Genomic DNA, 21,330 nt, shown 5'->3' with positions numbered 1-21,330 from the left:
TCTGGTTAAGAGGCTCTTTCTCACAAGTGTTAGATAAATGGAACTGCCTGGAACCATGGGTCCGCCGTGAGGGGCAAACCAGTTACTGGACAAACCCACATCTCTCATTTTCCTTCAAGTCATCACTTACTGAGGAGAGAGCTGTTTTCTCTCCTTTCCCGAAGTAAACCTGTGAAGCAAGAAGAAAGGCAGTTTTCCTCTGGTCCCGTCTGTTCGTTGGTGCTGAAGAGGTGGCAGCTAGCTGAGTAGCCACTGGCAAATCCTACTGCTCTCCCCTCTCTTCCCCAGTAGGTTTGCCAAATAAACTATGGGATGTCCAGTTAAAATTGAATTTCAGATAAACAATGAATACTTTTTTAGTAGGAATATGTACCAAATATTACAAGTGTAACTTTTTTGTGCGTGCCTCTGTGTGTATGTGCACGTGTGTAGGCGCTAAATCTGGCAACTCTAATTCCCAGCCATTGCCTGTTTTTATTTTTAAGCCATTACAGAGTGTGTTTGGGGTCTCTGTTCAGCAGTAGGGTGTCCGTCTCACTCCTGGGTGGGTTGTGCTGGAGAGCCACCTTCTTTGAGGAGGAGGCCTAACATTTCTACGTCCTGGGGGATCTGAGGTCCCTCTGAAGGGGAAGTAGGGGATATTGGGAAGAGGGTGGCACCTGGGGTGTGGGGAGGATCTGGCTTCTGGTTTCAGCTTTGCTTTTGGCTGAATGACCTTGGACAAATGACTTTGCCCCTCTGGGCCTCTTTCTCCTTCCCTTGTAAAAGATTGGGATTGCACTGGAGGATCTGGAGTCTCTGCATGGGGAAGCTTGGGATGCACGTTCTGCTTGGGATGCAGAGCGTGAGACTGTTGAGAGGCAGTAGAGGGAAGGCAAGACTTCAGGCTGCACTCCCTCCGCACACGTGGGGGAAGCTGACGGGCGAAAGGTGCGACGGCACAATTAACACAGAATTGGGCCTGAAATTCTGCTGTTTCAGACCTTGATGGAAAACACACTCTCACACCAGAATGCGAGGCGGGGAGGCTCAAGGTGCACCTCCTCCCACGTCCCCACTGACCTGCACATTGGAGCCTGTACATGGTGTCAGGGGGCCACGTCCGCAGGAGGCCGCGGAGGTATCTCTTGGCTGAATACCCAGGCTGGATCCGCCGTAGGCCCTGGCTCTCTGGTTGGCTTCGGAAGTGGAGGTATGGCTGCCATGCTCTGTCCTGCTCTCTCTGTGGGGACACCAGTCAGGAAACAGCATGGCTGCTGAGCTGGGAGCCTCCCAGTGATACAGGCTGGCTAGCACAATCCTCATCAGTAATCCGGGAGACTCCCGGAAGGTGCTGGAAGGCACCAGAAACGGATGCCTCGGCCAACAGACATAAACCAAGAGCCCACCAAGCAAAGCTCTGAAAGGCCCCTGTGGATTTGCAGTTGGAAGGAGAAGGAGAAATGAGAAATACCAGATCCCATCTTGAGATAGAACACCAGAAAAGGATAAAGAGCCTCAAAAGAAAACACATCATTTAGGTCAGCCTGTGGAAATCATTTTAGTATCTTAAAAAGTGGCCCCGTATGAGAAAGCCAGGTCGACAAATCAGCATCAGCATTCAATGTTTGCAATATGAATAATGGGACAGACAAACTCTGTCCGTGTTCACGAGGAGCATGGCATTTTGAAAACATCTGGCTCTGCTGCATTTCATTTCAGCCAGGGAGAAGTTTCTGGGAATCTACCTGCCAAAGTCACTATGCAAGACATCATGGGAAATAAATGTGAATAATAACATCTTACACTTGGCTAGGGCTTTATCTTATACAAATAATTTTCACCTCATTATAATCCTTTAAGGTGGACAAGTTAATATCATAACCACTTAAATGAGGTAGAAATTCTCTAAGGATAATCAGTTAAGCACAAGAATAGCAAACACGTGGTCCTTGTGTTGACATCTCTCCTCATCCCTGTTGTCCATGGCAGACATCACCAATCAATCACAGCACTCTTGACTGAAGAACTGATTGTGATCTGAGTCTTTGCTTTTTCTCTGGAGAAAAAGCGACAAATAAGGCAGATTGATAACTAATATATAAATTGACTAAAGGTAAAAAAAAAAAGCATGGCTTATTATTCAATTGTCTCAGAATTTGTTAATTAAATGAATGCTTGGAATCCAAGCACAGAGCATCACCTGGTCCTTGATGTCTGGACAGTTTATGTGGCAAGTACTTCAAGTACAAAAAGAGCCTGAAAAACTCAGCCCCACATAAATCTTGAGGCTTTTTCCAGAGGACATGAGAGAGGGAGTTGTAGGGAGGGCAGTGGACACAAAATGACTTAAGTTCTTTCATTCACTCCATTTTTTCATTTGGTTGTGCAATAAAAATTTGTTGAGCACCTTCTACGTGCCAGGCACTGTGTTAAGCCCTGGTCTATGGAACCACTAGATCCAAGGCTTTTTCTGGATGAACTGGAACTTCATTTCCTCCTGTAAATCTTTGCTTCCAATGACTTCCCTCTAAATGTGATAAAACCAAGCCTCCTCTGAGATGCTGTGGCCCTGGTGCAGATGGCATGACGCCCTGTCTGATCTGGATAAGAGCCCCTTGGTTTTCAGTAGGGGGCATTTCTGAAGCACCTGCTTGGTTCTGTAGCTTTGCTCGGCCACTTGCTCAATGTGGCAGGGAGTTGCCGAGAAGAATTAGGGAATCCCTTATCCTGGAATTTGGCACATCTAGATACATTTTTGCCTTGAGTTTGAAAGCTGATCTTGGCCTCTGTATTAGTTTCTTATTGCTGTTTAACAGATTACCATACACTTAGTGGCTTTTTATTATTATTATTTTTTTCGGCCGCGCTGCGTGGCTTGCGCAATATTAGTTCCCCGACCAGGGATTGAACCTGGGCCCCTGGAGTGAAAGTGCTGTGTCCTAACCACTGGGCCACCAGAGAATTCCCCCCTTAGTGGATTTTTTTAAAAAAATACATTTATTTATTTATTTATTTATGGCTGCATTGGGTCTTCGTTGCTGTGCACGGGCTTTCTCTAGTTGCAGCAAGGGGGGGCTACTCTTTGTTTTGGTGTGCGGGCTTCTCATTGCGGTGGCTTCTCTTTTTGCGGAGCACAGCCTCCAGGCACGCAGGCTTCAGTAGTTGTGGCTTGCGGGCTCTAGAGTGCAGGCTCATTAGTTGTGGTGCACGAGTTTTGTTGCTCCGTGGCATGTGGGATCTTCCCAAACTGGGGTCGAACCCATGTCCCCTGCATTGGCAGGTGGATTCTTAACCACTGCGCCACCAGGGAAGTGCCCTTAGTGGCTTTAAATGATACAAATGTGTTATTTTACAGTGCCGGAGGTCAGAAGTTTGAAATGGGTCTCACAGGGCTAAAATCAAGGTGTTACAGGGCTTTCTGGAGGCTCTAGGGAAGAATCTGTTCCTTTGCTTTTTCCAGTTTCTAGAGGCTGCCTGCGTTCCTTGGCCTGTGACCCCTTCCTCCATCTTGAAAGCCAGCAACATTGGGCTGAGTCCTTCTCATGCTGCCATCTCTCTGGTTCTCTCTTTTGATTCCGTCTTCCCCTTTTAAGGATCCCTGCGATTATACTGGGCCTGCCCTGATAATCCAGGATAACCGCCTTGTTTTAAGGCCATCTGGTTAGTAATCTTAATTCCACCTGCAACCTTAATTTCCCTTTGCCATATAACCTAGTATATTCATAAGTTCCAGCAATTAGGTTGTAGACATCTTTGGGGGGCCATTATTCTGCCTACCACAGCTTCTTTAAGTTTTTTTTCTAGTTTTCTGGTTCCTGTTCGTAATTTCTCAAATTATGCCTGTGAAGTTGGTTCATAAATTTCACATCTCATTGGATTAACTGAAGTACTGCGGGAGGCCACAGGCCTGCTTAGGTTACCAAAAAGCGCACTCAGGGTTAAATCTATTCACTCATTTCCAACATGTAGAATAATAAGTTAAGTGGAAAAAAGCAAGGTATTAGAAAGAATGTATAGTACAACTACAATCCCATTAAAGTTTATTTTATAAATGTATAATCATGGTGGAAAGACTGGAAGAAAATACATTAAAATTCTAGTAACAACAGTATTAGGGTGTTGGGCATAAGATTACAGATAGTTTTTTCTTCTCTCTTTTTTTATGGAATCAAAATTTCAGTAAAATAGATTATATTATAAATGGAAAACACGTTAAAAATTAATGTATTTTATTGCACCCACCGCCCTTGCATACATTCTCCATATTTTTCTATTCCTTCTCCAACATTATCCTGAACCTCTAACCACCAAAATTACTCTAAAACATAAAAGGAGGCAGAAGGGAGCCAGGAAGGGAGTTTCTGGAACAGGGAAATAAACGATAGCAGGAGGTTGGCTGCCGATGGTTCCAGACTTCTCAGGCCTGCCTTGGCTTTGCTAATCAACCCCAGCTTTTGGTTCTTCTGAAATGAGTAATTAGTGTGCACAGAGGGGTCTCTTATCCACACTCCACCGGGAATGCTTCCTCTAACGAGGGACTAGCTCTGGCCCGCCAGCTCCCTGGTGCTCCCCCGGCCTCCATGTGCAGAGGGGCAATGGGGCGCCCATGCATCTGTCCGCAGCCCCACACTGGCTGTCATGGCCACCCCACCTCGGTCCTGGCAGGCAAGGGTTTTCAGAAGGTGGAAGGAGCCCATGTGTGCAGTACTCCTGCCCAGCAGATATGCGGTGGCAGGATGCCAGTGTCCCCAGGAGGACAAGAAATGCCCAGATCGCCAGCTGTCATCGTACCACAGAGGGTGGGCACCCTTTGTGTGCAGGAGTCAACAGAGAGGTAAAGAGAGAAATCCAGCTCTCCCAGGGCTGGCAGGCAAAGCCCTCTGTAGTTTGACCCCACCCACTTCTCCAGGTAAGAGCCACACCTGTCTAATTACTCTGACTTTGCCCACTCTCCCCCCTGGGCTTTCACTGACCTATGCCTAGAGGGCTGTGCTCCATTTATTTTTTTACCACAAGACTCAGCTCAGATTCTACCTCCTCCACGATGCCACTCTAGATTTTCCTAGTAGGAAGCAATCTCAGTCTCTAGCATCTTTATACTTTGACAGCATATTAATAAATTATAGTCTAGTTCCTCTCATGGGCTGCCTTGTATCAGGTATCACAGGAGCACAAATCTGCCTACCTGACCACATTGTACACCCAGCCCTACTGGGTAGAGGTTATGACCTCCCACCGCCACACCCTGGCAACTAATATGTTCATCTAACAACCATCTGTTGAGAATTTGCCATGTGTCAGGCAATGTTCAAGGCACTGAGTATTTAATAACTATTCAAGATGTTAGCTTAATGGAATAGAAATCCCCCAAATGTCTGTACTTTCCTGCTGACCACCTGTACCTTGAGCTGCCCACTGCAGTCAGAAGTCCTTCTCTCCGGAGGAGCATAGCTGGTGTCTCTTGCCCCTTGGTCAGGCTTGCCGGAGTTAGTGTGCCCTGGCAAAGGCCAAGCCTTATTAGAACAGAGGGTAACCACCATTGTTGTTGCACCTGTGCAGGTGTGCCTGGAGCCAGACTTGGGGCTGCCAGGTGAGTGCAACCAGAGTGGAGGTGAGGGTGAGGTGGGAGGGGAGAGATGTGTGTCCACTTGCAGCTGTGCCTGAAAAGTCTTCTCAGCCCCAGCCTGACTTTAATCAGCCTCGTGTAAACACTGCCGCTTTCAGCTAGCCCTTTTCTCTGCAGGTTTAATTTCTGAGAGTCTGTACAAATGATACTATCTCTCCCACATATCTTTGGTGGCCATATGTTCCTGAGTATCAAGCCATTAAGAAGAGAATCATAAAGTGGTCTGAATTTTCCCATAGTTGCAATGTTGTTACAGGGTTTGATTCTCAACCAAACCATTTAGCATCAAAGATTTGACCAGCCATATGTCACAAAAGCAAAGAAGATACAACAACTAGAAATGAAAACAGAAAAAATTAAGCTTCAGTTTCTTTAAGAGCTCAGTCTTTTTCAGTCTGAATCCTGGCTCCATTACTTACTAGCTGTGTGGCTTTGGGGAAATTACTTGACCCATATGTGCCTCAGTTTCTTTATCTGTCAAATAAGGATGATAAAAGTACATACCCTGCCTGCAAAAATAAATGAAGTTGGATCCTTACCTTGCATCATAGACAAAAGTTAACTCAAAGTAGAATAGACTTAAGAGCTAAAACTATAAAACTCTTAGAAGAAAACGTAGGGGAAAAGCTTCACAACATTGGATTTGGTGATGATTTCTTGGATATGACACCAAAAGAATAGGCAACAGAAGAAAAAATAGATAAGTTGGACTTCATGAAAATGTAAAGCTTGGGACTTCCCTGGCAGTCAGTGGTTAAGACTCTGTGCTTCCACTGCAGGGGGCACGGATTCAATCCCTGGTGGGGGAAGTAAGATCCTGCCTGCATGCCATGTGGCCAAAAAAAAAAAAAAAAAGAAAGAAAGAAAATGTAAAACTTTTGTGCATCAAAGGATGCTAGCAGGAGTGAAAAGGCAACCCACAGAATGGGAGAAATTATTTGCAAATCATATATATCTGATAAGGGATTAATATGCAGAATGTATAAAGAACCCTTACAACTCAAAAACAAAAAAACAACCTGATTTTAAAATGGGCAAAGGACTCGGATAGACAATTTTCCAAAGAAGAGACACAAATGGCCAATAAGCACATGGAAAGATGCTAAATATTACTTGTTACTAAGGTATGCAAATCAAAACCACAATGAGATACCGCTTCACACCCATTAAGATAGCTATTATTAAAAAAAAAACCACAGAAAATACAAGTGTTGTTGAAGATTTGTAGAAATTGAAACCCTTGGGCATTGCTAATGGGAATGTAAAATGATGCAGCGACTATGGAAAACAGTATGGCGCTTCCTCAAAAAACAAAAAATAGAATTACATATGATCCAGCAATTCTACTTTGGGTATATACTCAAAAGAATTAAAAGCAGGGACATTGACAGGTATTTGTACATCCAGGTTTATAGCAGCATTATTCACAATAGCCAAAACGTGGAAGCAATTTGTGTCCATCAACTGATGAATGAATAAACAAAATGTGGTATATATACGTAGTGAATCATTATTCAGCTTTAAAAAGAAAGGAAATTCTGATACATGCTACAATATGAACGAACCTTGAAGACATTATGCTAAATGAAATAAACCGATTACAAAATACTGAAAGGATAACTATTATTTCACTCATATGAGGTACTTACAGTGGTCAAATTCATAGACACAAAAAGTAGAATGATGGAAAATAGGGAATTACTGTTTAATGTGTAGAGAGTTTCAGTTTTGCTAGATAAAAAAGTTTTAGAGATGGATGGTGGTAATGGTTGTATAACAATGTGAATGTACTTACTGCCACTCAACTGTATACTTAAAATTGATTAAAATGGTAAATTTTATGTATATTTTACAACAATAAAAAGTACACATAAAGTTGTTGTGAGGATTAAATGAGATAGTAAGTATAAAGTGCTTAGAATGGTGATGGGTACAATAGTATTACTTAAGTGTTAGACTATTACTTAAGTGTTAGACTATTACTTAAGTGTTAGCCGTTATTATAAATATTCTGTATCTAGTGGTTATACAAGGGAACCAATGGATGAAATACATAAAGCCAAGCCTACTGGATCATATATATGGCTTACTTGAACATGTTACCTAACAACCCAGATTGGTTTTAATGAAAATCTGATTTGTGTAATAAAGGATTTTAAAGGATGTGTTGGAAGACCAAGATCCCTTTAAAAAAATACTGTTAAAGCAGGAGAGATGTTTCTTTTCCCTGGAGCATGTGCAATCTTCAAAATTAGGCCCTCTAGGGACTAAAAGTGGGGCTTTGGACTCAATTGTCCAGGCTCCAATTCTAGCTCCACCACTTAGATGTATAATTTGGGGGAAGTTAATTAACTTCAAACCCCCATTTTTCCTACTACAAAATGGAAGTAATGGTGGCACCCAGCTCATTAGCTTGTGCAGATTGGGTGTGGTTATAGAGATTAAATGCCTGGCCTACACCAAGCACTCACAAGTGTTAGCTATGACTGACAATACCTTTGACCTCATCATTACGGATGACCATGATTCTCTCCTGATCTTTCCTACTTCTAGGTTTATTAAAGGCTCTAAGTACAACTGCTCAGGAGCTGCTCAAATGGAGCACACTTGGCAGAATGAGTGCAGTCAAGCCACTCTTTCTCCCCTTGCTGCTTTGGTACCTCCTAGAACCTTGCTGACAGCCATCAGAGCACTTCGTAGGGACACCATCAAACCAGTAGCAGGTAATTGATTAGGACTTGCAAAGGGAACTTTGTCTTCCTGATCTTTGGCTGAAAGGATAATTTATTATTCTTCCTATTTTTCTATATCTTTCTATTTTGTATAATGAGCTGATGTTATGATTAGAGTGGAAAAATAAACTTTATTCTAAAAACATAACTTATCACAATATTACTTGATAAAATAGTAGTCTGAAAGTGCCTTCATGGGTTGTATATTGACTGAAAACACCAACTAAAGAGTTAAGCACCTTGAGTACTGAGATGTGGGGAGAGATTAGGCAGTATGGAATCAGTGGAACAAGGTTGGCAATACTCTTAAATGTAATCACACTTATAAGGGAGATGGCAGATGCAATACAATCTCTGTTGAAACCAGCTATTGTAAACTGAATCCTGTTCATGCTTCAATGGGATAAAGAAATGGGATGCTCTGTGAACTGAATTTTTAAAACATATTATTTCGAATACATTACTTAATCAATGTACCATGTTGGACATGTAAAAAATATCACCGGATTTGCAAAATTTTAAAAATATAAGAATAAGGAATACGAAAACAATGTGAGAATTGTTTAAAATTTCCAATGATTTGAGAGGTACTTGAGGTTTCTGCTATGCTTCAAAAGCATCATTATGAGTATCATTTAGATACTACCCCAAATTATGGTTATTTAGATTTCATAGCTATTTGATTTTTAAATATGTGATGGGAAGCTGGACGAATTAGAGGCCTCAAGAAGAATGGTTTTAATTTTGGGAATGTTTGTACCGTATTTCCTTCTGTTTTAAAAAAAAACAAACAAGCAACACATCTGTGTGTATCTAGAAGTGTAAGAACTCCGACATCTAATCTCTCGATTTAGCGCATTTATCTTTGCTCATTAGGAAGTTAGGCCATCAAGAAAGTTAAAGAGTAGGTGTGTATTGAGCTATAAAATGAAACCCAGATGGATTGCCACATGCATGTCATTAGATCCATATGTAGAACTGGAGATGGTGTGAGATGTTTTAAAAATTTAATTCACCTTCCTGCGACAGCCTTGATTGTCACGGGTCTGAGTGGAGCCAGCGTTGTGTAGGTTTCCTGATTCATAGTTTAGCCAGGAGAGATCCTTCTGTGAGCAGCGCTACTCTATTGGTTACCCAACCTCCCTTTTATTCCCCTCCTCACTTTGGCTCTTTTACTTTGAGTGTGGTGTTTTTAACTCTTGGACTATACTATTTGGACGAAGAAATCCTGATCCCGAGGAACAGATGGTGTGGTTATTGCGGGGCTCAGTTTACAGCTCTATTCTGTTTCCCACCTGGCTCTCTAGGGTTAACCTGGCCTTCCCTTTCATTGTCTACCTCCTTCAAAGTCATAGTTCTGTTTTGTTTTTCTGGTTTTTTTGGATAGGTAAGACGTGGATTTACTTAGAGAGAAACACTCCATAGACAGAGTGTGGGCCATCTCAGAAGGCGAGAGGCACGGAAATATGGCATGGTTAGTTTTTATGGGCTGGGTAATTTCATAGGCTGATGAGGGGAAGGATTCTTCAACTATCAATATTTTGGGGAAGGGGCGGAGATTTCTAGGAATGGGGCCACCACCCACTCTTTGATCTTTGATGGTCGGCCTCAGAACTGTCATGGTGCTGGTGGGTATGTCACTTAGACAAATTTTTTATTTTAAAAATTCCATGACTTGAAAAAAATAATGTTTGGTGAAAAGATATGTATGAATAAAAATATGACTTATAGTCCCATCACCCATGGTTAAATTTTGATGTGTATCCTCCTTCTTGTATAACTAATTTTTAAAACTTGGGATTATATTCGAGAGGTGATGTTTTGTACACTGTCTAGTTTCGAATGCTGGTGTAATTGTCTATGTTGCTGTATAAATCTTGAGTGAATTACTTGAACTCTCTTTAATTACTTGAACTCTCTGCTTTAATTTCCTTACCTTTAAAATGGAATAATAATAGTACCTACCCCTACAATTGATAGAAAGCATATTGAGTTATGCAATGGAAAGCACTTAGAACAGTGGCAGGAACATAGTAAATACTCAAAAAATGTTAATGAACTTTGCTATTTTTAATATGAATACTATTTTACAACCTGCTTTAAAAAAATACACTATATTTTCTCATGTAATTCATGAGTAATACATGATTTTATTGCCTGACCCCAAATCCGTTGTATGACTGTACTTTATTTAATCACTGTCCCATTGTTGGACATTTATTATTTTCAATGTTTTGTATGGTAATAAATAACCCTGTAGTAAACATTCTTGTGTGTAAATCTTTGGCCACATCTCTGATTATTTCCTAAGGCAACTTCCTAAAAGTAGAATGCTAAATCAAAGAGTATTAGCCCTTTTTAGGTTTTTGCCAAAATGCCCTCCAGAAATGTCATGTGAATTTGTACTCCTAATGTATGAGACATCTCATTTCCCCATAGCCGTCCCAGCACTGGATATTATGATTTTAAAAGTTTCTTGCCAGGCTATAGTTTTCATAATCAGATGGTGCTCTGTAGTTTCCAAAGCTCTCCTCTTCTGAGGTGTTCATTGTCTTTTTTTTATAAATTTATTTATTTATTATTTTTGGCTGTGTTGGGTCTTTGTTGCTGCGTGCGGGCTTTTTCTAGTTGTGGCGAGTGGGGTCTACTCTGTCGTGGTGCGTGGGCTTCTCACTGCGGTGGCTTCTCTTGTTGTGGAGCACGGGCTCTAGGCATGCGGGCTTCAGTAGCTGTGGCACGCAGGCTCAGTAGTTGTGGCTCGCAGGCTCTAGAGCGCAGGCTCAGTAGTTGTGGCGCACGGGTTTAGCTGCTCCGCGGCATGTGGGATCTTCCCAGACCAGGGCTCGAACCCATGTCCCCTGCATTGGTAGGCAGATTCTTAACCACTGTGCCACCAGGGAAGCCCGTGTTCATTGTATTTAATTCCAAATCCCTCTTGAGTTTTTTTCCTCCTATTTTAATGTACCACATCCTCTAATCTTAAAGTCCTGCCTTATTACTATTCCAGACTTTTTCTTTCCTTTCTGATTTCCTCACACCATTTCCCTTCTACTCATTTGGAGTGAGACTACAGTGTTCTGTTTGTACAGTTACATGTTGTAAATCTGGTAGCTAGATACCTCAGGAAGACAGGAACTTTTTTTTCATGGAGCCCAAGTCTAACTAAAATTGAAGCCATCCCCAAACAGACTCATCTACTTTATAAAGTAATAAGATCACTGTTGCCTGGAATATTGAAGCCCTATAGACAAGCATCTGAAAGCTGTGGAGGGTATTCTTGCTCTGGGCAGTAAGTCAGCCTACATTATCAGCGTCCAGACCGGAAAACAGAAACCACTCTAAATATTTAAGCATAGAAGGAATTTAATTCAGGTAATCGGTTACACAAGTGAATAGAGAGCTCAGAAGCCAAAAAGATGTTGAGGCAACACTGAGATTAGTAACATCAGGAAGCCAGTCTGACCCCTAGGTGAAAGGGCAGAGTGAGGAGCTGGCAGGGTCACCTGGAGGAACCTAGAGCTACAACGGCCCTGCTTGTCTGTTGGGAGCTGGGCCACAGAGGTGATACGGGTGCTTCTCACCACTACAGGTAGAATGGGAGGGGAGAAATACCCGGGCATTTTTCTTCTCCCTCTCCAATCTCCTTCCAGTGTCTTCCAATGGCAAATTCAATTAGAAGCCAGTTGACACAGATGTTTGTGGAATTACATGCAGCCTGTGGTCAACCCCACCGTGATGCAGAGTAGAGTAAGGTAAGGGTGAGGAGTGGATGTGAGGGCAAACACGCCAAGGCCTTCCAAGTCCACGGACAATAGGGTGGAGTGCAAAGCATGCTGGCCCTGGAGAGTAGGCAGTCTTGGGTTTGAATCCTGGCTCTGTCATTAACTAGCTCTGAGACCCTGGCCAAACCACTTAACTCCTCCGAGCCTCATTTTCCTCATCTACAAAAGGGGGCAAGAAAAACTATATCTCACAGGTCATTGTGAAGATTTAATGAAATAATAGCTGTAATATAATGCTAAGCATTCAACAACAATTGGTTTCCTTTCATCCAAGAATTTATGATTTTTAATACAAAGAGCAATTGGGCATTTGGTCAAGGTCATTAAGCTTCTTTGTATTTTGAAAGAAGGAAAAGGAGCAGAGGAACTTTCCTTTTGGAAACTCTGCCTTGGTGGGGTAGGTGATAAATTGCTCAATAATGATACTGGGGGATGATCTAAAAAACATTGACGGTATCATGCCTGATCGATTCATTCATTTCACAAACATTTATGGGTACTCACTTTTTTCTGGAAACTAAGATTTAGATGTGGTTCCTGCCCTCAAGGAGATGGTAACCATTGACAAAGAGATGAATTGCAATGTATGATGGTATGGGAATGCTCACAGAGGAGGGAGTGATGGGATAGCTCTGTCTAGGGAAGTGGGAGAAGCTTCAGTGGGCGATGACATTGGAGTTGTGTTTTGAAGGATGAATAGGAGTTTTCCAGATGTAGAAGCATGTGCAAAAGTGTAGAGTCACAAAAGGGCATGGGATGTTAGTGGAACGGTAAGCTCTTCACATGGGGCCTTGAGGGGTCCATAGTCATGGCGGTGGCTAGAACAAGTTGCAGATATGGCTAGAAATGGAAGAGAAAGCCAGTGCTTGAGGCGCTTGGTACAAGAAGTTAACGACTTTGTCCTGTGGGGAATGAGAAGCCAGCAGAGACTTTTAAACTAGGGAGTCACCCACCATCTATAAGCTAGAATTTCACGAAGTGACACATTGTCCCAGCCTCTCTCATGGCCTCAACCATAGGGCTGATGCATGTCATTATATAAAGCAGGGGCCATGTACACATCTCATAAGACATTAGAGCATATGAATCAGAGAAATGAGAACAGGGGTTTCCCCTTAATATTAAATTCAGAGTGGAAAAAGTCATTAACTTATCCTGCAGATGCTGAAGGGCTCAAGGTAAATATTTTAAACGTTCTCCTCATTTCCACAAAGCCAAGAACATCAGAGGTGTGATGATGATGCTTGTGGCTATGAGACAGAACTTCAAGGATTCCGATGAAATGTGTGCTAGCCCAGATCTGTCTGAATGCTGAAAAGGACTTTGTGTCATTCTAATGGAAAGGAAAACACAAAATGATAATAATATAGCCCTTTATGCTTTTCAGAGCCCTTTCACGTAGATTATTTCATTTAAGCCTCATGACAATTGTGTACTGTGAGTACAATCCCATTTTAGAGATGAAGAAATGGAAGTCTGAGGGTTTCATACCTTCCTAGGGTCTGCAAAGAAGTTATATCCAAAGCTGCAACTAGATTTCTAGAGACACAGACCAGGGCCTTCCCTGAACCCTGGACAGTGCTCTGCCTACCTGTCTCCTTCTGTACGCCAGGATGGCTTCTTTGAGGTCCTGAAGTGTGTGCAGTTCAAGATCCAGCCTCTTCCTGTGGCCTTTGGGGCAGTAGGGGCCTTTACTCCTCTCTTTGGGGGTCAGTGCTGATATGGCTAAGCCTTCCGAGTAGAGGATCAGGGCGCCCTTTCTAGTGCTGAATGTTTTAGGAAGAAAGAGGCTCCACATGTGCTGGTCAGCATTGCCCTCATCCTGCGGTTTGCTAACCAGGATATAATCTTCTGGGGACTTCCAGTTCAAGTAATCCTGCAATGGAAAGAAACCTCCTTGATTGGTCCACAGTGGAAGGCCCTTTTATAGGAAATACTGCTTGGGTAGGTGTTTGGCATGTTTTTAGTGACTGGTTTTCTCTGAATTGCTCACATGGTGTCACAGAATACATTCACGCTTCTTAGCAACTGTTTTTGTTCTCTGCCTCTCAGAGTTAGCAGAACCTAGGGCACGATTCTATTTTACCCTATATAACTTTCAGGAGAGCCATTTATGCCTGGAGGCTTAAATAGGGTAGAGTGTAGCTTCCAGGCCAGTTAAAATTTCCTGGTATGCAAGTAAGTCGTCAGAATTACCAAGGGCAGCAGATAACTTTGAAATTAGACCTGGACCGGCTGGCAGTTTAAATAGGAGAAAACCATTCCAGCCCATCACTTCAGCTGTACACAGGGAGAATTTCCATACATTCTAGATGCTGTGTAACGTTACCTAATTTGGCTGTTTAAGAGCCTATAAAGTAGTTACATATCTTGTAAGTAAGTAAATGCCATTGGCCACAGAGGTCCTTTGAAAATTTATATGTCTTTTAATACAGTGAAAGTGAAATATCATGACAAACTACAAAAACAGAGGAAATCTCTGTGTGATCCAAAATTTTTCAAAGTACCCCCAGTGGATTTCTTATTCCTGGCAGGATTCAATGAAATAAAATTCCAGTACAACAAGGGACTTTTGCTACCTCTTTAAAATGTTCTAAACTGAAAAAATTTTTTGCCTATATTACATGTGAGTCCTGGGGGTTGAATTCCAGAAGGTTCAAGGAAGCCATTGAATTGGCACGAATATTTCAGCATTTCAACCACAGAGCATGATGTCTAAAAACCAAACAGCCATCAGCTTGCCTAGAACACAGGTGGAAATTCTGGTCTTGTACCAAACCACCCAATTTCTAGACAATCTGGAATCTCCTGCAGTCTAAAGCAAATGAGGCTGTAAGTCAGTGTGTGAGGGGGAGGACGAGGGCCCCAGTGGCAATCTCTGTGTGTCAAGCAAACTATCTTATTTTCTCGAATTTAAGAAAAGGAGGGACAATCTTCCAGTGACCCCCACCACTGGACCAACAAAACAAACCAAAACACACAGGGCTCAGCCCCAAATGAAAAAATAGAACATTCCTCCTCCACCCCCAAAATATGCTTTTATTCAGCTGTAAGACTCACCTCTGGTTCAAAATAGACTTCTAACTTCTGTTTGTTCTGGACCAACTTCCCGTGTCCCCGGCTCAGGAGAGAGAGGGTGAACATATTTTCCCTCTGACCACCCTTCTCAAGGGCAGTTCATCTTGGTTTTGAAGGCTGAAAACTGGTCACACCTCAAGATTTCCTGAGCTCAGCAGTGAGCCCAAGAAGACCACAAACACTGGGCCTTTTATTAAATACATTTTCCCCTCATACAGCAGCTTCTTAATAACAACCAGTCACACAGTTTAGACAGTGTGTGTCTTTGTCGGGAGAAAAAATAAACCGCAAACCCAGACTCCTCAAGCCCTGGATTGTCTACTCTCTGGGCAACCTCTCTCTCCCCTTCGCCTGTGCCCTTGTTGTCCCCTGGTCCTGTTGCTCTGTTACCGGCTGTGCACCTCGGCAGATCTGGGCCACAGCACCATCCTTCTCCTTGTGAGCGGAGGTTGTTTCCTGGTTGCTATGGCAGCACAGGGAAGTGAAGTCCCTTAAGCCGGACTAGGCAAGTCAGGGACTTCGGAGGACAGGGTTCACACCCTGCGGGGAGGGAGGGTCAAATGGACATCGAAGAGACCAGGCTCAGATTTCAAGTCCTGATTTCGGGATTGGGAGGGTGGGTATGTTGGGATATTTTTTCTGTTATATTATAGTATTGGTCTTGCTTTTAGAGAGCGTCTCCCCCTTCTCCTGATACGCGAGCCTTTCACTGTCAAGTGATCATTAACAGACTCAGAGGAATCGTCTAGGTCACCTAAGGCGACCTGTGATGTTTTCCTTGGCTGAGTTCCAGGGTCTCCTCAGCTGGACAGGAGTCCTCTTTCTGGTGGTCGCTGCTTTGCAGGAGTGAGTGCAGGACACTGGGAATCTCCAGATTCCTTTGCATACCTGGATCTCACTTGGGCACCTCCCATCTCTAGAGGGAGGGGGTACTTGGGAGATGCGGGTGGGGACATTTTTGTTGTCACAATGACTGTCCGCTGTCCTGCATAATGAAGAATAGTCTCACTCCGAATGTCAATGGCATCCTCTTTGAGAACCACTGCTGTGGCCTAGGCTGCTTGGTTCTCCTTGATACTGACACTGTCAGGAGGACAGAACTGGGGGAAGAGGGTCAGAAAACAAAGAGACATTTTTGCTTATCTAGGACTCTGCTTTGGTCTGGAAAAGCGACCTGCCTTGTCATCTGTCATCAGAGCCTTCAGGGCAGTCCCATGGGAGCACCCCCTGCTGACCTGGATGAAGAAGTGCAGCTGGCCCCAGGTCCACTTACCTTTAGATCTCCCTCTGTGGCTGTCACTTTTCTCGGAGGCAGGCTCAAGTCTCATGAGGAAGAAATAGAGGTCATCGTGTATAATTAGATTGGGCTTATCATGGGGAATCAAGTCAGTGAATGCAGAGGCTCGAAACAGAATTTAGTCAAAACCACAGTGGATACCACTTCAACACCCATTAGAATTGACTGTTAAAAAAAATAAAAACAAGCACAAAAAGCCCAGAAAATAACAATTGTTGCTGAAGACGTGGAGAAATTGGGATCCTTGTGCACTGTTAGTGGGAATATCAAGTGGTGCAACAGCTATGGAAAATAGTATGGTAGGAATTCGCTGGTGGTCCAGTGGTTAGGACTCTGAGCTTTCATTGCCAAGGGCCCTGGTTCAATCCCTGGTAGGGGAACTAACATCCCATAAGCTGCGTGGCCCAGCCTAGAACAACAACAACAAGAACAACAAAAACCAGTATGGCAGATCCGCAAAAAATTAAACATAGAATTACCGTACGATCCAGCGATTCCACTTTTGGGTATATGACCCCAAAGAGGTGAAAGCAAGGACTCAAGCAGATATTTGAGCACCCATGTTTATAGCACCATTATTCACAATAGCCAAAATGTGGAAAAAATTCAGGTGTCCACTTTTTTTTTTTTTGCCATGCCGCATGGCATGTGGGCTCTTAGTTCCCCAACCAGGGATCCAACCCGAGCCCCCCACAGTGGAAGCATGGAGTCTTAACCACTGGACCTTCAGGGAAGTGCCCAGGTGTCCACTTGACAGATGATAGATGAATGGAAAAACAAAATGTAACAAACATATACAATGGAATATTATTCAGCCTTGAAATGGAAAGAATTTGGATACATGCTACAATATGGTTGAACCTTGAAGACATTATGCTGAATGAAATTAGCCAGTCACAAAGGGACAAATATTGATATTGTATGATTCCAGTTATATGAGGTACTTTGAGTAGTTGAATTCATAGAGACAAAGTAGAGTGGTGTTTCCCAGGGGATGTGGTGAAAGGGAATGGAAAGTTAGTGTTGAATGGGTACAGAGTTTCAGTTTTGCAAGATGAAAAATTTCTGGAGATAGGTGATAGTGATAATTGTACAACAATGTAAAAGTACTTAATGCCAATGAATGGGACATTTTAAAATTATTAAAATGATAAATTTTATGTTATGCATATTTTAGATTTTGAGTTAAAATCTAAAACAAATGTAGAGCAAAGAAAACAGAAAACTGAATTTAGCACTTTATAATGTGAAAGCCAATTGGTCAGCATAATTGTAGGGTGAATTCCTCACAACAGATGAGACAAAATTCTACAAACAGAGGGTTCCAAATAGTTTCCCGGGTCTTAAGCTACAGCTGCTCTCTCCCATCCCCTTCTCCATCCCTTCAAAGTGCCAAAAGGACCCTTCAACAAAGCTCTACTGGGAGATTACTATATGTGAGATGTGGTCTCTGCCCTCAAGAAACTCCCAGCAGGGTGAGAAGACAGGTGCGTGTGAGCCAGTATCTGAAAGATGACGTGACAAGGTGATATGGAGGTGGAAATGAGTAGGTGCCCTAGGAAAGAAGAGGGAGTGGTGGTGGGATGATGCATGGTGGTGGGCCTTGTAGAAGGTCACGAAGATGAGGGATATTAGAGGTGGGCTTTAATGGACAATAGTGGATGGTGAGGAGGGAAGATGAGAGAGCATATTGCAGGAGGCATGGAAAGGAAAGTCTAAGATCTCTGGGGAAGGGACAACTTCTTTGGTGTAGCCACAGCCTCGGGTACCGTGGACAGAGATGGAGCTGGAGAGACAGGCCAGCTGGCCAAGGCCATGAAGGCCACATGTCCCTGTGAAGGCACCTTGGACTGTATTCTTCAGGTAGGGTTTTTAAAATGGGGGGCGATGTGATCCTACCTGGATTTTAGAAAGATAACTCTGAGAACAGTATAAAGGATGGATAGAATGAGGGATGTTAGCTTAGTTCATAAAAGTGAACTTTTAGGACCTTGCATCCCAGGCCAACCTTCCCTTGGGTGTGAATGAATTTGTCAAATAGGCCAGGAATAGTCACTTGCTAAATGGCCTTTGAGAGAGACACAGAAGGGGAAACTCCATACCAACTGCAATGAAATATAAATGTTGCCATTTTGAAAATGCCATTGCTCAGGGAAGAGAAGTAAGGTAGCATAAGAGAAAAGTGACGGAGTGACTGGGACAGGAATGAGAGCCATTGTTGTCATCCAAGGAATAACTCCAAGTTTTTCCATCGGAAATTCTTCCTCTGAGCTCACCTGACTTGGAAATGTTAACTCATCTATAAATGGTGAAGTAGGTCCCCAGGAAGTGATCTTTCTGAGTCTAGGTTGAATGAGCATCTCACCTGGGAAAATAGCCAGGTGCCCATCTGGCCCTCTCAATGCTGTACAGCAAGGCTGCTAGGCCCCTCTGGGGTTGGAGCCTGGGAGCAGCCAGACCAGAGCCCGAAGTGGGCCTCTCCTAAACTGTCGTGTTTACATCCATGCTGTTTAATATGGACAATGAACAGATGTACAGATCAATTAATAGACATTTAAAAGCATTTACTCCATCCCCACAGCAGTTTATGGAAAGTGCATTTAGAAAGCAATCGAAGTTATTGCTATTCTAAAGTGGTAGGGGATCGCAGATGAAAGGCCCTTGTAACTGGAAAGTATTTATAACTCAAGAAGAAACCCTCCACACCCATGTTATATAACACCAACACCATCTCCTGGCATGCCTGACCTGTCAGCCCATGCAGCATGTCTGTTTAAATTACTCTGTAAATTCTGTAGGGTGGAGACCTTGTTTTTACGGTTTGTAAAGCATCACGAATAACCGTGGTGCTCTGTAAGTAAATAGAAACCACATGAAACAAAGAAGAGATACGTTATTCAATGGCCGTGTCCCCAGAGCATCCAGGAATTTGTCCCTTGCTCCAAAGTGCTTTGGGGTAAATGGATGCCACGTTGGGGAAGTAGCCTGTGGGATGGTGCCAGGGTCCTCATCTCCCTTTAAAGGGCAGTGTGAGAGTGTGGTCTAGGAATTGTAGTCACCTGCATGGGCAGCCTACAAGAGGAGCTGTTGCTGTTGTCCTTGTTACTCCAAGAGGAAGGACCAGGGCAAGAGAAATGAAATGATTTGCACAAATGCAAATGATTCGTTCATCCACGGATGAAACAGAGGCGAAACGAGACCTTGTCCAAATCTGGTCCTAATCCAAGCCTATTGTTCATCCCACTTCTGCAACAGAGCAGCAGCTATTCATAAGTAGCTACATTACATCATGGCTAATATCCACCCGTCAGGAAGCTGCTGACTGAGGCCATCACAGCACCCTCTTACGCCATGAAGCTGGTGACTGGACCCTGGATCTGTGTCCAGCTACTGTGACCACCTCAGAACACTCATATCTCCCCAACCTTGTTTCTCCTCACTTGAGTTTGCAAATCTAGTTGCAGGGGAATCTAGGAAATCACATTTTAAGCTTTCCAGCCTCCTACACTGGAGGGAAGGTGGAATGAAGGTTGGTAGAGCCATCTGCGGTTATCTGCCATAAGCACCAAAGACGAGTTGTGTGAAAAAGTCCAAACAAAGGATTTTTTAAAATATGGGCTGTGTATATGACAGTCAGCATGGCCTTGCATTATTAAAACTCTTTCTATTTGCTTGTGTTTTATACTCCCAACTAGACTGTAAGTCTTTGGAAGGAAGGGACCACATCTTATAATTCTTAATACTTCCCATAGCACCCCTTACATATAGTAACAACTGAATAAATATTTGTTGCTTGCTTTTAACATGTGCAGCGAGATGTGTAATGATCTTGAGCCAGTATGAGCGGTATATGAAAAGAAGAGAATTAGGTCAAAGCCTGTTTCAGTGATTAGTAGTTTGCCTGTAGTACAAAGCTCAGAGTCCTAGGTCAGAGTCACTGACCAACGAAAACTTGGTATTTAGAGGCTGAAGGGCACCAAGAGAATCAGTGTGGAAGACACAGAGCTCTCAGCTTGTTGGAAGGAGCACAGACTTGCTGAGGATAAGCTCCTTGGCTTGTTCAGAGGGTAGGGTTAATTTCTCATGTAGCCCAGGTCAGGTTTGAAAGAAGAAAATGCAAAAGGCAATCAAGAATACTCTAGGGGCTTCCCTGGTGGCACAGTGTTTGGGAGTCCGCCTGCCGATGCGGGGGACACAGGTTCGTGCCCTGGTCCGGGAGGATCCCACGTGCCGCAGAGCGGCTGGGCCCGTGAGCCATGGCCGCTGAGCCTGCGCGTCTGGAGCCTGTGCTCCGCAGCGGGAGAGGCCACAGCAGTGAGAGGCCCGCGTACCGCAAAAAAAAAAAAAAAAAAAAAAAAAAAAGAATACTCTAGAATCATAGCCGGGGAGAAAGTGTCAGCGATGACTCTGCTCCCTTCCTCTCCTTATGGAAAAATTATGACCTCGTGGTCCGCCTAGTTGAGTAGTGAGAGGGCTGGGGATCTATTTACTTTAGATTTTTCTGAAGAGTTTGCTTTGGGAGTCTAAAGTATTTAGTTATGCTTTTGCTCAGGGCTTATTTTATTAGTAGGAGTGCTCACAGTAATTTCAAGCTTTTAAATTTATGGTGGAGAGATAGTAAGTTTAGAGAAGAAATAAAAATCACACGTTCTTCGTTCTTTCGTAACATGGGGGAAATCAGTCATTATTTTGGCTAGCGGCTCAGTCACTAGGGGCAAATGGAACAGACCTTCATAGGAGCCAACTTGGGAAGGGTGATGAAAGCAGTGGCAATTTCAGTTCTAAGTGGAGAATCTCAGAGCAGATGCCATTCATCAAAAGTACACGGATTCT

The 21,330-nt window shown here is 43.3% G+C and overlaps 1 protein-coding gene across 2 annotated transcripts in view; it reads right to left on the bottom strand.

The window, feature by feature from the left end:
• The window catches only part of KIAA2012 (KIAA2012 ortholog), a 116,311-nt gene extending 101,045 nt beyond the window's left edge, over nucleotides 1-15,266 (bottom strand). For both annotated transcript variants that reach the window (XM_033429862.2, XM_033429870.2), the window contains exons 1-3: nucleotides 15,183-15,266; nucleotides 13,714-13,998; nucleotides 1,063-1,222 (exon numbers count right to left, since the gene is read on the bottom strand). In XM_033429862.2, coding sequence (XP_033285753.2) covers nucleotides 1,063-1,222; nucleotides 13,714-13,998; nucleotides 15,183-15,266 — 529 coding nt within the window. The remainder of the gene's footprint in view (nucleotides 1-1,062; nucleotides 1,223-13,713; nucleotides 13,999-15,182) is intronic.
• Nucleotides 15,267-21,330: the final 6,064 nt, after the last annotated feature.

This window comes from Orcinus orca, chromosome 7 (assembly GCF_937001465.1).
Source record: "Orcinus orca chromosome 7, mOrcOrc1.1, whole genome shotgun sequence".
Classification (NCBI taxonomy): Eukaryota; Metazoa; Chordata; class Mammalia; order Artiodactyla; family Delphinidae; genus Orcinus; species Orcinus orca.
The sequence above is the reverse complement of the archived record's forward strand: the minus strand, read 5'-3'. Positions and strand labels throughout refer to the sequence as shown.